Source organism: Aspergillus lucknowensis (genome assembly GCF_044049455.1).
Source record: "Aspergillus lucknowensis strain CBS 449.75 chromosome Unknown BJX67scaffold_3, whole genome shotgun sequence".
NCBI classification, from domain to species: Eukaryota; Fungi; Ascomycota; class Eurotiomycetes; order Eurotiales; family Aspergillaceae; genus Aspergillus; species Aspergillus lucknowensis.
In genome coordinates this window covers 883131-900025 of record NW_027263547.1, presented here as the reverse complement: position 1 = coordinate 900025, position 16895 = coordinate 883131, and the positions used below count along the sequence as shown (strand labels likewise).

At 43.0% G+C, this 16895-nt stretch overlaps 5 protein-coding genes across 5 annotated transcripts; 3 read left to right on the top strand and 2 right to left on the bottom strand.

Moving 5' to 3' along the window:
* Positions 1-1921: 1921 nt before the first annotated feature.
* BJX67DRAFT_377369 (uncharacterized protein) lies at positions 1922-2744 on the bottom strand (the record flags this gene model as incomplete). Its single annotated transcript, XM_071032091.1, has 2 exons — positions 1922-2374; positions 2430-2744. 2 exons carry the CDS (start codon positions 2742-2744, stop codon positions 1922-1924), a joined length of 768 nt encoding a protein of 255 aa, XP_070890599.1.
* A 534-nt stretch (positions 2745-3278) lies between these two features.
* Positions 3279-4119, top strand: BJX67DRAFT_389153 (glutathione S-transferase family protein; the record flags this gene model as incomplete). Its single annotated transcript, XM_071034461.1, has 1 exon — positions 3279-4119. The coding sequence occupies one exon, from the start codon at positions 3279-3281 to the stop codon at positions 3951-3953; it is 675 nt and encodes a 224-aa protein (XP_070890598.1). The 3' UTR covers positions 3954-4119.
* Positions 4120-8091: 3972 nt separating this feature from the next.
* BJX67DRAFT_369728 (uncharacterized protein) lies at positions 8092-9715 on the top strand (the record flags this gene model as incomplete). Its single annotated transcript, XM_071030803.1, has 8 exons — positions 8092-8192; positions 8313-8444; positions 8476-8477; positions 8690-8741; positions 8917-8956; positions 9003-9079; positions 9263-9411; positions 9525-9715. 8 exons carry the CDS (start codon positions 8092-8094, stop codon positions 9713-9715), a joined length of 744 nt encoding a protein of 247 aa, XP_070890597.1.
* Positions 9716-12723: 3008 nt separating this feature from the next.
* On the top strand, positions 12724-13427 carry BJX67DRAFT_389151 (uncharacterized protein; the record flags this gene model as incomplete). Its single annotated transcript, XM_071034460.1, has 2 exons — positions 12724-12754; positions 12863-13427. The coding sequence occupies 2 exons, from the start codon at positions 12724-12726 to the stop codon at positions 13324-13326; spliced, it is 495 nt and encodes a 164-aa protein (XP_070890596.1). The 3' UTR covers positions 13327-13427.
* On the bottom strand, positions 13126-14189 carry BJX67DRAFT_389147 (aminoglycoside phosphotransferase family protein; the record flags this gene model as incomplete). Its single annotated transcript, XM_071034459.1, has 2 exons — positions 13126-13500; positions 13544-14189. The coding sequence occupies 2 exons, from the start codon at positions 14187-14189 to the stop codon at positions 13346-13348; spliced, it is 801 nt and encodes a 266-aa protein (XP_070890595.1). The 3' UTR covers positions 13126-13345.
* Between the last annotated feature and the right edge of the window lie 2706 nt (positions 14190-16895).

Genomic DNA, 16895 nt, shown 5'->3' with positions numbered 1-16895 from the left:
GTACTTAGTCCATCATTCGTTATAGCTGCCTCGGGTCAACGAAGGTGACCATTTAGTACATTACAACGACTTGAGTTAAGCCTGTTCTTTAAAGCAGAGATTCGATCCTAGTAATATTTAACTTACTATGTACGGACAAGCGTGATTGGTTATGCAGGCAATAAACCGCGCACATTAAGATGTAACTATAAGAATTTGGCATATAATATTCTTTGGAAGTCAGCCATTATACTCTGTAGTCTTGGGTGACAGTGAATTGCTAGAAGAAGCATGCATTGCTGGGCGTCGTCTATAAAGCCTCGAAGTTGTGCAATCGAGATCATGGCCAACTTTTGTTACTATTTTCCCATAACTTCGCGGTCTTCTGAGCCAAGCGCTTGAAGCATTGTTTTCTGTTGGCTAGGACATCCCATGTTCTGAACTTCGCCACCTCCTTTGCGCCCATGAGTTAGTTGTCTTCGTGGCTGTGGCCTGACTTCCTTTGGATTTCGTTAGATTAAATTATCTGCTTGCTTCGGAGCCTAACTAGCCTATTATCCTCCTTTAATAGGTAATGCGGCGTGAACAACCAGAGATGGAATGGAACTGGCGCTATCAGACTACTCTGGGTGAACCAACCTGTTTTCTATCCGGAGGGAAAGAAGTCCAAGAAGCGGCAGCTGATATGCAGATTAAAACTCCATCCATATATGAATGGCCTGAGAAGAAGCAGGACTAAACAGTTGTTGGCTTATATTCATGCTATGGAATTAGTGAGGAAGTATATGTGATCTGTCTGTAACGCAACGTGGCTCATGTTATATTGTATTCTATGGTTATGTGGACATACTCCCCTGATATGGTGATGTAGGAGAGTTAATGATTGGTACAGGTCATAGAGGTCTTCATGCATGACTTGCCACTTTACTTTGCTAGACTTTGCCTCATATCCATCAATCTTTATAGTGGTTACTGCCACCATGGCTCACGAGCCTTAGTGGGGAAGATTAGTCTTCGCAACAAAGATGCTATCATGATAGTCTTGGGTTGTCTACAGGAACACGTGTGGTGCAAGAGATGTTATTACAAGATCATCAAATTCTAAAGCCACATCTCTTTCATGCAAGATCGCGTGGAGCAAACTCAAAGCACATACTCCTTATATCTTCTTGGACTAGTCAATATACTTTAGCACGCCAGTGCAAAGGGAGCAAATGCATTCCTGCCAGTACTCCAGTATATACTCCTATACTTATACCCATACTTCAAACGTAAAATATCCCCACAGTTCCGATTCAGCGTTTCTGGTGCCTTCCTGTGTTTAATCCGTCCGAGAGGGCGATATGCATTGCCCGGGAAGGAGCAATCTAGAGTTTACTCCCAGCTGCAACCGCGTCAATCACAAGCTCACGAAAGGAAACACTGAGATTTGTCTGCTTCTGATCATCTCCCTGGGTCCCAAAATCTCCCAGCAGACATTTTTCCACTGCTCTTGCATAACTCTCTCCCATCTCCCTGGGAATATCTTCCCTGGCTCTATCGAGCAAGGCTTTCCTTATCCTCTCTGGTTCCGGCAATTTTCTGCTACTTGCCACTTTGTCGATCTCTTGTTTGAAGATACTGCTGATAGTCCGCCATAGCGCGATTTTCAGCAGAACTACGCCGAGTGAATAGATATCGTGCTCCGGCTTGAATGAATCTCTTGGTCGCCCTTGGCGGAGTGGATGCCGATAGAAATTGGGTTCCGCCTCGGTGTCATCATCATTAGTGAGCACAGTTCTACCATCGATATTACGCGCGTAGCCCCAACCAGCGAGGTATGGGACAAGTCGAAGACCCCCTGAAGATGAAGAACGATCGGCAGAAGGATACACAATAATTCCGCGGCTGGAAATGTTCTTGTGAACCCAACCAAACGTATGGATATCGAGCATCTTTGAGGCTAAGGCGTGTGCGAGGAAGAACCGACTTCCCAGCGGCGGCTTGGCTGTGGGAAGATATCCAGTCGTTCTGCAGGGATCATTAATGCGGCCATGAAGAGTGATGATGTCTGTAAAGGGCTGCAAATCCCCGCTCGTGGAAGCTGATAGAGAAAGGCCGTGCGACCTTCGTCCGGGTCATCGAGGTATCCCAAACATGGGAGTGTGAAGATTGAGGATTGATCGGAGATATCCGGGACCGCGTCTTGCGCATCCAAGTGAGAAGAGCTGCAGAGCAACCAAGCTAAATTCCGAATGGGAGCCATCGACTCCTCGAAGGTGCCATGGGGCGCTATCTTCATTGTGTTGTCGTACGCGCGGTACTCGACCACTACGCGTTTAACCTGGCCCCAGTCGCCCTCGTAATTGGCCAGTTTCAAATTCGAGTCTGTAGAGGACTCCCGTATTTCAACGAGCTATCCATCGAGAGCGGTAAAGTCGTCTGGTGGCCAACAGTTGTTTTCTAATCACATTCTGGAGCCGCATATTCCTCGCTTTCTTGCTCTCCGCAAAGTCCCGTAGCTCCCTGCTCCCCATGGCCGTTAACGTCAGGAGAATGAGGGACATGATCTGCCGCAGTCGCTCCGTTTGCGCACTGTATTCCGCCAGCAATGTCAGCATCTTATCCTTATCAAACAAGGCCCAGTCGAATACTCTCTTCTTCAGGTCCTCGACCTTGCTTTTGACTCGTTTATACAGAGAAGTAGCCGCTTCAGTCTTCTCCTCGGGACCCTCAAAACGGGCGCCATCCTCAAAAACCAAGAAATCGTACTTGGCGGCTATCATCCCATACTCCGCCAGCGATCTTGGTAGCGCCAGGATTGTGTTATGGACATCAAGTCTTAGGTAGGTTGGGAGATGGTCATTCCGTATGAAGGCCCCATCATCGCTGAATAAGAGACTGTTGAATGAAGAGTAATCATGACTAGCGCTGCCGGGCAAGGGGATAGGGTAAGGAGTTGTTCTCCGCAATTATTAATCTCCCTCCCACCCATAGCAATTTTGTTTGCATTACAGTTTGTGCTGTTTGTGTCGATGACCAAGGACCAATCAACCCCCCAAGGTCCTGGCGGGTTGACTGCATAACAAAGTCCATGGTTTGTTTGAGGCGTAATCAACACTGATGAAAATCCCAAGAGACAATTAACAATCCAGCTTACCAAGCACTCGGTCTTCTTGGGTGCCGAACTGAATAATCCATGTCCTGATATTCCCGCCATTAAAGTATACCTGTACTTTTAAGCAGACCAACCCTCGATCCTTATAGCCTCTGCATCGAACTCCCTTCCTCCCAGCTAATCATTCATTTACTCACTCGCCATGTCTCTCAAAACCCTCACTCTCTGGACCCTCCGAGACCACCCCGGCACCCCCAACCCGTGGAAGGTCCTCATGATCCTCGAAGAGCTCAAGATTCCCTACGAGCTCAAGTCAGTTGACCTCAGCGACCTAAAGATGGAACCCTACGAGTCCATCAACCCTAACGGCCGTGTTCCCGCCCTCGAGGATCCGAACACCAGAATCACCATCTGGGAATCCGGAGCCATCCTCGAATACCTAGTAGACACATACGACAAGCAACACACCATCAGCTTCACCGCCGGTTCAAAGGAGTATTACGAAAGCAAGCAGTGGCTACACTACCAGACGTCCGGCCAGGGACCGTACTTCGGGCAGGCCGCCTGGTTTACAATCTACCACCCCGAGAAAGTGCCCAGTGCAGTTGAGCGCTATGTTAACGAGATCCGTCGTGTTTCGGGCGTGCTAAATCGATCGCTCCAGAACAAGGAGTACCTCGTTGGCGGCAAATTCAGCTATGTTGATGCTGCGTTTGTGCCGTGGTTCGAGGTGGCTGCGCTCTTCTGGTCGAAGGAAATGGATCTTGAGAAGAACTTCCCGCATGTTAATTCTTGGTTGAACCGTATCAAGGCTCGCCCGGCCATTGCCAAGACTATTGATGATAAAGCAAAGGCCGCGGCTTCGCAAGAGACGTAAGACAATGTGATGGTACATACAGTGTGTCAGTGTGTGTGTGTGTGTGTGTGTGTGCGTGATTCATACGCTGTCCCCTCGCCTAAGTGATATGCAGGTAAAACACTTTTCTAGTTATATGATTGTGATACTATTATGATGTTCCCAGCTACCTGAGGGCGAATTTAGAGCCTTGCCTAGACTTGTTCAACCCAACCCACCCCAACCCGCTAAGAAATGGGTTGGGTTGCTGATTTTAATAATCCAATAGGTTGCCAAGCCATGCCAAGAAATAAATTACTGTATTAAATATAGTAATTTATTTAAAGATATAGATTATTACCTAATTAGGTAATAATCTACATGCATGGGTTTTATGGGTTTTATTGGTTGGGTTAGTAGGTTTTTTAGTAACCCACAGCCGGGTTTCCAATCCCCATAACCCAACCCAAAACCCACCAGTTCATCTTCAAAGGCCATGGGTCAACCCAAAACCCGCGGGTTAACAAGTCTAGTGGTATGCCTGTTCTTGAAAACTATACAAAGAAGATTATAGAAGTTGGCCTGTAGATCTTTATTGCTTATTGCTGGATAATCTTCCTAAAGTTTAAGCCCGTGGAGCATTAAACCAAGGTATATAGTTATATAGAAATGGCTACTAATAGCAAGGCAGTCCTCTGGGGTGAACACTGCAGTAGATAACTAGGAGGCATAATTCTAAAAGGAATATTAGCTAGATACTCTAATAAAATCTATTATATATACTTACAACAGGTCCCCCACGCATAGCTCTACCCTTGCCCAGCCTTCTTTATATTCTCAAGGATACTAAGAGCCTATAACAGCTAATAACCAGATAGCATTGCTAGTCAATTTACAAGGAAAGTACTAAATCTTCCAGCCTTCGAGGATTAAAATCCATGTTAGCTGACCCCCATTATCCACATGGATGGACGATATCGCGTTTGCGCCACTAAGGAGGAAGAATTCTTTTCAATTATTCTTCTAGTCTGAGTTGGTTTTTCCAATATTAACCAGGGATAGGCGAGATATTCTGCTATATAGATTATGCTGGACTATTTCAATCGGGCAAAAGTCCCTAATTCTATTCTTGATATCTAGGAGATTGATCGTATGTCTCTCGTGCTTTGGGAGCTTCCAATACAACAATACTTCCTGGACTATCAATCTTCGTGTTCTCAAATTCGGCTCTACCATGGTGTAGTCATAGATGTTTATTATCTTGTTTGGTTGTTCCTGTAGATACATCCAGAACATATCTAACATCAGTTTGCGACCATAGAGTAAAGTCCCAGATAATGAGGCTTGGTGAAGTAGCAGCTTATTAAACTTTTAATCAAGGAAATTGCACAGAGCCTGCGAATTGTTCAAAAGAATTATATCCCCATCTAATGTTGGGAAGATCGATGGCACCATTGCGATAATCTCTAATGGACACTTAGACATAAGCAGGTTTTCCATGATGTTGGCGATAATGTGCTCTCTTGGTTTCGCCCAACTTGCTTCGTCATCTGACTCGTATATGAATTGTTGAAGCTCAAGAATGCCTGCGTTATCGAAGGTCGGAAAATTGAAATTATATAAACCCCATTGAACTCGCTTCGGGATATGAAGGGCTTTTTGCCGCTTTCTGTGCTCTTCCCTCCATTTCTTTCGTTGTTGGCGTTTCTCATCTGCCATGTGTTGAATTAGATGGAAAATTCGCCCGCAGAAGACGACGGGTGGGAGAAAGGCGCTTCCCTTAGGGGCGAAGACGGCTTTTTATAGGAGCGGAGAACTTCCTAGAGCAGGAAGGGAACTTCTTACGGGGCAAGGGAACTTCCCAAGGCAAGAGGGGAACTTCCCAGAGCAGCAGGGGTACTTCCCTGGAAAGGAGGGGAAGTCCATCCTGTCACTCCCATACCACTAATAAATAGCAGCTAGGGCTCTTCTCCTGATTTAATGCTTATAGCAAAACAATACTGGCCCTGCTTACCGCACTTACTCTCATCCATAGCGGTTAATATTGATCAGCTGGAAGAGTGATGACAACAGGGAAGCAATTAGCACCATGGCTGTCTGCAAAGTAAACAGATACCTATCCTGCTAAGTATTATAGTATATAATAGATCTTATATATTTTGCTAGACTTTATAAAACGAGAATCTAATCCAAAGTCACAGGTGCATGACTGGGTAGGAACAAAACAAATTGAAAGTTTGAATCTCCTTGAATAAGAGGTAACAGGGCGAGTTTGCTGTCTTGGATGACCTAGCTATATTTCTAGTTGTAGTAGTACTAGCATATCCCTGTTACCTGTCAATTGTTATTCTCGAGAACCTCAAGTCCTAAATCATAATATTGGGCGTATCTGTTCTCAACCCTATACAGCACCTCCACAGCCACTATGCTAAGCAAGTATAATACTGATCTTGTAAACTATTGAAATCGAAGCCGTACCTGATGGCATTATAGATGTTTATTAGAAGATGGTAGGGGGTTGATCACCTTCTGCATTCTACTCCACCAACACGATTATGCTGGCCACCCAGTGTGGGCCATGGAGGCTGTCTTGCTCGGTTGCCAACCATATCAAGAGTGAATCTGATCGCGAGGGAAGTCCATCGAGATCGACAGCTGGTTCATCTGTGCACGCGTGTCACTCTCAGCCAATGTCGAAAGCCCTCTAGCTCTAGGCTGTGTTGACATCCTGTCCATGAATATGTCAGGGCTTCGCCGGTGGCTCCCATAAACGCTCGATCATGTGGTGCGACATTAGCGATCGAGCTTCATGCGTCACAGCACCTCTCAGTCAACGTCCATGATTGGCGAAACAGCAGATGGAGCGATATCTGACTATCAAACGTGGCGTGGCTCAGCCCAGTCAGTGGCTCGAAGACTGTTGGCATAGTCGACTTGGGTCTCAAGAGTCTGCTATTATACTACTTATCGCGATTTCAGCCTGCCAATCTCTTATATCACGAGCTAAACCCGCGTGGCCTACCTATATAATTTGTGCCACATATCGCCCTTTTCAATCTATTCCAATAAGTGCTGTCATCATGCCTGTATCGTGAATTCGTGGGGTAAGCTGCCTGTGCAACTTCGTAATCGTGTTAGATTCTGCTCTATTATTCTGTTCACCTGAAAAGAGAAAAGATTAGTCAGAGGATGGTTCACAGAATAATGCAAACTGATCCTGACTCACTATAGTAAAAGGGGCTGGCAAAGTACAGAACATGGAGATACCAGCCTAATAGCAAAAATAGCTCAAGTTAGTCTTAGTTAACACAGCTTAAAGAGATGGGAAAGCAACAGGGAGAGGCAGACGGGCAAGGAGGCCATCTATATAGACTAGGCACCACGATACCAAGCAGTAGTAATGCGCTTTCCCTAATCAAGCATACTATCCAAAGAATATCCCTATGCTAAATTTTTAGTTATATCTCATTGTCTATGGTTCATTATTACTGGCATAACCAATCATGCTTGTCCATCCATACCAAGTCAAATATTAATAGGATTAAATCTTGCTTTAAAGAACAGGATATAGACAAGTTGTTATAATATACTAAACGGTCACGCTTGCTTGTTGACCCAAGGCAGCTATAACAAATAATAGACTGATTTAAGTCGCCCAATAAAAGATATCTCTTTATTAAACTGTAGTAGGATATAGCACGGGGTTCAAGATATACAAGAGAGATCTCCCTGCTAAGAAAGCAAATAACTAGTATACTGCTGACAGTCGCGGCCTTTTATAAATCTAATACGTTGACACATTAGCCCGCGGGGTAGTGGGTGAGTTTTAGACGGGCTTTAGGTTACATTTAGGGAGAGGGCTGAAGGGGCTAAAGGTAGAGCAGCAAGAACGCTAAACCCAATAAATTAAAAAAAACTAGTGAGCACCAACATACAACAGTAGGTATATGTTGTTGCTCATCTACTATACTATACCTTGCCTTGCTGCTTTAGCGCGCACGACCTTAGCCTTCAGGTAAAGACCTTCAGGCCCCTAAATATTTCACTCCCGAACTATGAGTTCTGGGAGCCTCTGGAAACGCAAAAAAAAGGATGGGGGAGATAAAAATCTTCTATCCCCCAGGCCACCTGTAAGACTTTGCGTTTGCCTTCCCTGAATACTATTTGCTAACCAAGCAATATGGCACAATATGCACCAGCGAAGTTTACGCGTGTGATTAATCTCGATGAATATAATAATCAAGAGATTCAGCAAGCTGTTCTTCCAAGAACTAAAGACAAGTATAAACACAGTTTGGCAATTTTTGACTAGTATATACTCCTAAGACTGCAAGTAATTTTAGCTTACTTTCTTGGATTCCTGGAATTACACCCTACTACCTGTTTTCCACCCAATATTAGAACATACAAAGTGTTTTTGGAATTCTTTGCCAGTAATATTAATGGTCATATCAACAAATGGCCGCTCCCAGAGACCATTGACAACTTCTACCAGGATTTTGAGACAGCTTTGTCCTGGGAGAGAGATTTCATGTGCTAGATAGGATGAATACTACAATAAGAGAGGTAGCGTTCTTTCTTAGAATACCAGTTGCCTACTAATAATCTAAAGTTTATTATATTAGATTTAAAGTCCAAACTTGGACTACTGGATGGTATAATATCTAGAGATGGGCTGTCCCCTAATAATCTTACTATCCTCCTTACATAACTCTGGTGCCGCGACTTCAAAGAATATCACGGCAAGTACCCTAATTAAAACAAGATATAGTATGCAGCCTTGATACTTCTCTATTGCTTTTCTTCCGCTCGAACTGGCGAGGTAAATAAGTCAACAGCGCGCTGATATATTGCACGTGTGAGAGTACCACGTGATCCAGGCAACGTGTTCCCAACTGGACCAAAAAGGTCACTATGATCAGACCCGATGGTCCGATCCGCCTGGATCGCACCTATATAGCCTGCACGCCGTGACAGCACGCGAGAAAGGCATTAAGGACAATAGCATGATTCTTGATGCTAAGACCATGGTAGCCTGTTATAAGGTTAGTATTACTATAAGTATTGTTGGAGTAGACTAATGGCATATAGCATTTTACCCTGACAGTCAAGCTTGTTAATAATATACCAATGCTAGTTTTGACATATACTCGAGAATTTGTGAAGGGGTTCTGGAGGAGGAAGAAATAGAACCTTCCAATTTACACGTTCTACGAGATATATAAGGAAGAGATCCCAATATTCTTTAATCTGATTCTGTTTATGCTGCCACTATTTTTGGGCGACCATGCATTCCAGGAATACAAGTCTTGTACTAAGATTCTTGACACTATTGACACTGCCAAACCTAGTGATCTCCCTATTAAGATCCGTTTCCAAAAGGAGCTTGCAGACACCCCTGTTTTTAGAACAACAGCCAAGCTAGATTACAAGATATCTACCTGCAAGGCCAGAAATGCTAATATATTTGGCAAGGAATTTGCCATGTTAGGGCATTGGTGTAGATATAAGGAAAATGTTACCACTCGCGCGTGTTGTCAATGGGCACTAATAGAAGCTAGTAAGAGAAATTAGAGATCTAATAGTGATTCCCAAGTGACTTATCAAGTATAGATAGGAAATACTCCCAAGAAGCGCGGATAAAGCAGGCTGCACACAGGGACCCGTGGATATTTGGGCGGTCTTATGCCTACCTGGTATATAAAGTTAACAGGCCTGCAACTTTTTTGAATATTACCTCCCAATATGAGTATATCCAAAATTACTATAGTATCAACGTGCATTGCAACCCGGGGCTATTATAATCTCTCCCTGCCAAAGCAGAATTCAAATTTTAGGAATAAGAGGATATGCTCGCCCTGGATACATAGATTAGTTGTCTGGACATGGAGATTAAGGTAGTAATTAACCTAGACATCTTATAAGAGATTTACTTATAACAGCATTGGGCCTAGAGTAAACAGGACAGACTATACCATGTAGAACTAAAACAATAGCAAGACCTCCAAGCATACTCTCGAGCCAGAAGTATCTATAAAGGAACCATGTTTGATTATCGCCGGCGTGCTATGCTAGAGAGGGACCTTCTTGCTCAAGTTTTGCCCGCCAAAGGTACCTTGCATAGCCTAACTAGACGCAAGGCTATTCAGGTCTTGGAGTAGATGTGCAAGCAACATGATCTAGTTGCCTTTCGCCCTTAATTATGGCCTGAAAACAGCAAATATATATGTGGTATACCCATGGATGAGTAAGTATTAATTGGCACCTTTAAGAAGATTTAAGCTAAGTTTATAGATTGTATCCCCACCACCAGTGGTCATATTTGTATTGTTGCTACCAGCAGAGGTTCTCCCAGCTAACTAGTGATGATTTTGCAGACTTTTGTTTTAAATATGGCCAGTAGTTTAATATAAAAACTGATGAGAATGAATATTGCAAGGAACATCTTAGCAAGCCAGAAAAATTACTCTGCTGTGATCCTATTATATTCTAAAACTATCTTATTAAAGCCGGGTATTATCTATTTTGTCTGGGTAACAGAAATTTAGGGCTAGCCAAATAAATAGAGTAATATTTGGAGATGGACAAGTGGCATCCACATGTTCAATCACACCTAAGCTGGCTGTCCAGAGAGTTCCATTATCCACACCCTGCTTGTACAGAAGAGTATGGCTCAATAAAGGAGTTACTATTTCATCTTGAGGACATGCACTGCGTCAAGCCTCCTCGCGGGAAAAAAAGACCTCTAGAACACTAAGCATTGATAGAAAGCCTGACTATAATTACTTCTCCGAGTTTCAGAAGCATTTGTCCTGCTAAATAACTCCCCCTCATCTGCTGAGTACAGTACTGAAAACCTTGTTCATATACTACCGGCTATTTTGGGCGGATTATATTTTCACGTCCTAGATTTCTACTTCAGCTAACAAAAAGCGCGCGTTAGAACGTCAGAGATGCTGCCAGAAATTGTCTGAACATCTGAGGAAGTTTGTTTGCCCTATAATTATATCATTTACTAATAGAAAAGTACAGAAGACACTCTCTCACTTGTAGTTCATCCTTGCGAGGTACGACTAATCCCAAATATAAACGATCAATATAGATGGGACTTCAAGCAACAACATGGCTCCCTATTTGCGAAAAACCTAAGCGATCTTTCAACCAATGACTACATCGAGATCAGCAAGGGTATTCGTGACAATGAGATTTTTGCTGTAAGAAACACCGCAGCTATACCGGAAGCTAAAGCCGAATTGAGCAGAGATCTTATCCAGCTCCAGAACAAACTGGTAGAGCTGAAACACGCCTATCTTCGCCTACAGGACGAGAATCATAACCTCATGAAGGCTATTGAATCACATAAGGAGAAATGAGGTGGCTCCGCAAGTCATTAGGTAAGGCTGGGAAACAAAGCCTTTTTATGGGGAAGATGATAGAACTAATACGAAATACATTATAGGCTTATTTATATGTATGTGATTGGTTGAATACTAGATTCATGATAAGCCATTAGACTCTTTACATGCCATGCGAACCCACCATTCCCCATCCTGGGTGCGAATTCACTATGCTTAGCCTCATGTCCTTCCAGGCGCCTCAGTACAGGGTTTCCGGAAATTGGTGTTACCACTGTGCGTTCTTGTTCTTTGTTTCTGTAGCCCTAGCCCAAAAACGTACTAAGCTATATTTGATATTCTGGCTTTCCTAGAGTATTTTTATACGCGTATTATTACAGATAATATTAAGGAAGCAATAGGTGATCGTGTCAAGAAACATCAGGACCAAAGGTGGCAAACTTGCCACCTTATTATAATAGAACTGTGCGGAATTTGTTCAAAAGTTTTTGAGAAGTGAAGTAATTTATATAATAGATTTCGCTATCCCATTAGTAAATAAGAGGAAGTAGTTGAGCGTGAATGTTAATCTATGGTGCATGAAATCCTATAGCAAGAACTCGTCCATCAATATACCCAAGAGCAATGATAGCGCCCTTGACAGCTAAGCAATTGTATTGGCGATACTCGGGCGGAAGACATATTAGCTTTTCACCTGCTATAGAAATCCAATTACCTGATATGCATAGCTGAGTGTTAAGATAGGGTTGTTTTGGGTTATTGATTCTATGCAAGAAAGGAAAAGGATGACGACCATCTGTAGGTGAAGAGGAGGCCATAGAGGCAACCGAATTTAAATGGCCCGTGAGTGTCTGCAGCTCTTTGCCGGTCTGCATGTCCCAGAGTTTGACGGTCTTGTCGTCCGAGCACGAGGCCAGTGTTGATCCATCAGACGAGAAGGCCACAGAGCAAACCGAACCTGAATGGCCCGTGAGTGTCTGTAGGTTGGAGCTCCATGTGGCTTCTACTTGTGGTAATGGACATGTCCATTTCGGAAAGTTCTCGCTATACATCTTTTGCACAATCCTCTGTTTTGGTGAGAATAGTAAAGTTGCAGTGGAGCAGTCTGTTTTCTATTAAAATAACAACCAGTTGGTCGCGATTACGGACTGGGCGGTAACTTGAAACAAACTATCTCTTATTTAGCATGGAGTGCAAAGAAGAACACCAGTTATAAGTAATTTCCTATGCTTTGAACACAGTTTATGAGCAGGATTCGTGAATTAAGCGCCCACTCATTTGGTTCTATTCTTAGAGAAGATCGGCTACAAGTCCAGGTAGAGAGTTTAGCTATCTAGATAATACATATAAAGCCTTTAAACAACCCCTTTGTGAACAAGTTCTAGAGAATATTTACTCCCAAGCAGTGTTTGAACAGACCCACCTCAGCCCAGGTCCAGCTACCCTTTACCCGCACAATGCCATCTAACAAAGATCGTCTGCATGTTGGTCTCTATGCACGGGGAGGCAGCCCTACCATGCCAGGCAAGGAAGACACATGAGTTCATAATGCGCAACTTCGGTGTATTATAATCAAAAAGCTGATGTCTGTGCGAGCTAGATACCGCTGGGCCTTGATTATTGGGCCGAAAGTTGAAGTAGAGGGTGGAATGGGCGTCCGTTATCACGCAAAGGAGAAGCCAAAATTGGGAGGAGGCTCTGAATGGTTCTTCGAGGAGCGCGAATGTCCACTTGCCCCTACTAGCATGTTACTTGTTCGTATCACTATCGCAAAGGTAGCGGATACAAGCCGCTCGGTCGAGATTCTGCGCAATACGCCTATCCGACAAGGTCAACCAGGATGGAATTGTGTCTCCTGGGTGAAGGAGGCTCTAGAACGGCTCAACGCAGATACAAAATCCTTAGGGACAAATGTCACTGAGTGGAGTAGAGTGCGCAACGCGGCGATGGATTATTGTCAACGGAAGAAAGACCAGCACCGATTTGATGGCCAGGGCAACTTTGATATGAGAAAGGTTCCAACTTACGACTTGATGGAGCAGAAGGAAATCATTGTATGAGTTACTAGGGCAGGCATACTCAAATATCTCCAAAATGCTCTTGGCGGATCTGTTCCATCGCCAGCTCTTCAGGCATTGGTTGTAGGAAATTATCAATCTCATTAGCCCAAAAAGAGTTTTGAGGATTGACTTGGTGGGCAGAAGTGTATTCCCAATATGATGGATACCAACCAGCTGTTTCCCAATCAATAATACCAACAATATTATCTCCGCGAACAAGAATTCAGGCTACTAAGATCACCATGAGTAAATACCAAAGGCCAAGATTTGCTTTGTTGTTGGATAAGGTTCTGAATTTGAGGGTCAAGCCTGGAATCAAACTTCATACCCCTTCGAAGATGCTGATGGAAGTCCTGGACGGTACTAAACGGACCAAAGCGCAAGGAACGGCCTGGTATACGACAGTCAAAAAGCGAGCCGCCATCAACAGAAGCAACCCCCATTCCTTGCGGAGGTCGGAGCTCCCGCATCTCGCGGACAACGTTTCCCAATTGCGAAAGAAGTTTTGCCCTTGACTCGTCACTTCGTTTGACCCAGCCACTGCCAATTATATCCCCCTGGATCCTTTCCATCACGATGTAGGTCCACCCAGAATGAGTGAATGCACATAAAACTTTTGGTACTGGTAAATGTGTATGTCGCGACAAGAAAAGCATTGTTGAAGCTTCCGATAAATGCACATGACGCCCGTACTTCACACATAGTGCGTCTGTCAACATGAGAACGCTTCCGTGTCGTGGCCGGATATTCTTAAGAACTTTGACTGCTAGAATTGTCGAGTACCGATACCAGACATTGTTATTAACGGGCTTGGGTACGGTGGATGGTAACGGTGAAAACCGAGGATCGTGATGACCTAACATCGAGACTATACGCAGGAAAGTAAGTGTGTTGTTTTCATTACTTGAAAGGGCCATTTTACCGTATAGATAAGTGTCTAGGAACCATAATAGTGATGAGAAAGGACATACGAGTATAGGAAACGAGATATTTCTGGGGAGCAAACGTGGAGGCTGAAGCTGCGATTCGTTTTGCCGCCTCGGGCGGCCATTAACGTAATTCCCGACCAAACCGCCCACCCCAACCAAACCACCCCCCTGTCGATATTTACCATGTTATTCAACACGTTGAATTTTAAAACACTACTATGCTATAAAAATTGTGTATTTTAAATCAAGAATTAGAGGAGCAAGAGGGAAGGATTTAACTTGTAATATCTGCTTTAAAAAATTATAAAATTTAAAGTATCTGCCAAGTAGTAAAGGTTTATAATATATATTAAGGAATATTACATGATAGAATAAAAGAGATCTAATATTAAGGCTAGTAACATGCTAATAGCTATAGGTTTTTTAAAACTTAGGAAAAGTTTTTAGTAAAATAGATTCTATCTAGAGATTTGTATAGAGTAGACTTGTTAACCCGCGGGTTTTGGGTTGACCCATGGCCTTTGAAGATGAACTGGTGGGTTTTGGGTTGGGTTATGTGGATTGGAAACCCGCCCACGGGTTACTAAAAAACCCACTAACCCAACCCAAAAAGTCTAAAAAATCCATGTGTGCATATCACTACCTAATTAGGTGGTAATCTATATATTAAAATAAATTACTATATTAAATATAGTAATTTATTTTTATTTAATATATATATATAAATATAATATAGTAATTTATTTCTTAGCATGGCTTGGCAACCTATTGGGTTATCTATAATCCAATAGGTTACCTATACCTAACCCAAAACCCATTGGATTATTAAAATCAGCAACCCAACCCATTTCTTGGCGGGTTTCACGGGTTGGGTTGAACAAGTCTATTGCCAAGGTTGGCAGGATTAGTACCTTCCCTACTAATCATGTACCCAGGATGACCTGATTAGTTGACAACTAGCCATGGTGTTAATGGTAAGCAAAGGAAGGGCTACAGCCAAACCTGGATTAGGTAGTAGCGCTTAAATAATTAGCTGTAAGGTCTTGGCATTCTCCGTGGTCTATAGCAAGCCAAGAAACATGTCCTAGAGAACCATACTAAATCGCTGGCATCCCACTAATTAGCTTATCTATTAAGTGCTGGCCCAGTTCTAGAAGATCACTTCAAAGACCAGAAAGGATATACTTGAATTGATATCTGGGTTGGGGAAAAAACAGGCTCCTCCAGGCTTGATTATACAAAATGTTAGTCAACTATATTGATCCTTATTCACGGGCAGCAGGGAAGTTATAGCAAGTAAAGTAAGGAACTAAATAGAAATATCTAAATTACTTGGCTATCTCAAAGAGCTATATATCAAGATAGTCTTACTAATCCAACAGTCATTGGCTACTACACGCGCACTAGTCCAACTGCAGATAATTAATACTAAATTAGATTAGTTTTCCCAGGTGGACAGTGATCCCCTGCGTGGTTTGCACCTCTATAGTGAATGCCCAGAGCCAGCAGGCATGATTGTCCTCATGGCTTAGCCTTCCTAACTCGCGCGAGTTAATAGTAACTGTATACAGGTGTTGGATATAGGTCAGCAGATAATTGCTCGAGAGGAATATTAAATAAATGTTAAATAACATACCGTGTAGCAAAGCTCTATAGCTAAACTTTTCCATGCAGCCACAATAGAGTAACCTGGCCCATAATTGCTGAGAAACGAATTCCACTCCAAATAATTAATTGGGTGGATGATATCAGCCTTTCGAACACCTGCGTGTCCATTAGCTTGACATTTGACATCCACCTTTAGATAGTTAGCCATGGCCTTTATACTACCTGATAGATAGAAGGCATATAATTAATAGACCCTGTATACAAATTATGTTAGAGACAGCACTTAAAGAAAGCGATTTTCGATCCATGATGTACAGGAGCCTGAAGCGTAGAGGATATAGTAATATATACCTGGAAAGTGTCGCGACCAAGGTAGAGGAGAAGCAGATTAGGGTAGCTTGGAAGAAGAAGAGGGGGTAATGGCTTCGATTTAAATAAGAATAGGTCTCTCCCCATGGTACTTTTCGCTGTAATAGTATAGTAAGGGTAGATTAGAACCTAGTATGGCGCTAGTTAGCGCTTGTAAAGCAAGAGTGACCAAATATACAAATATGTGCTTTAGCAAAGTTATAATATAGCCCAAGCTTAGAATATTTCCCCTTTATCCTTTCTATTTTGAACCAATAGATTGATATGGTCTCTGCTAGTAGGATATTATATATAGCGGAGATAGGTATTGCTATATACTCGCCTAATAAAGCTAATACTAGAGGAAGCCTCGCAACTATACTCTAACAACTTGCGAATTACATCCTCCAACAAGGCACCAAACAAAGAGTATATACATGTCCTATTAGGAAATAAACGTCTCTGACCCTTATTATTATAGAATGCTTGGGGTCATTTTATGGCATTGCCTCTGCTGCAAGGCTAGTAAGTCCTGCCACCATAAGCTTTGACTTGTTCCTCATGGCCCAGGTGCGTCAGTCAAAGCCACCATGGCATATATCCCTACGGCCAAGCATCAAGTAAAGATATATATATTGTATAAAGATTGCAGTTACGGGCTTTTTAAAGAGAGGTAGATAGAAT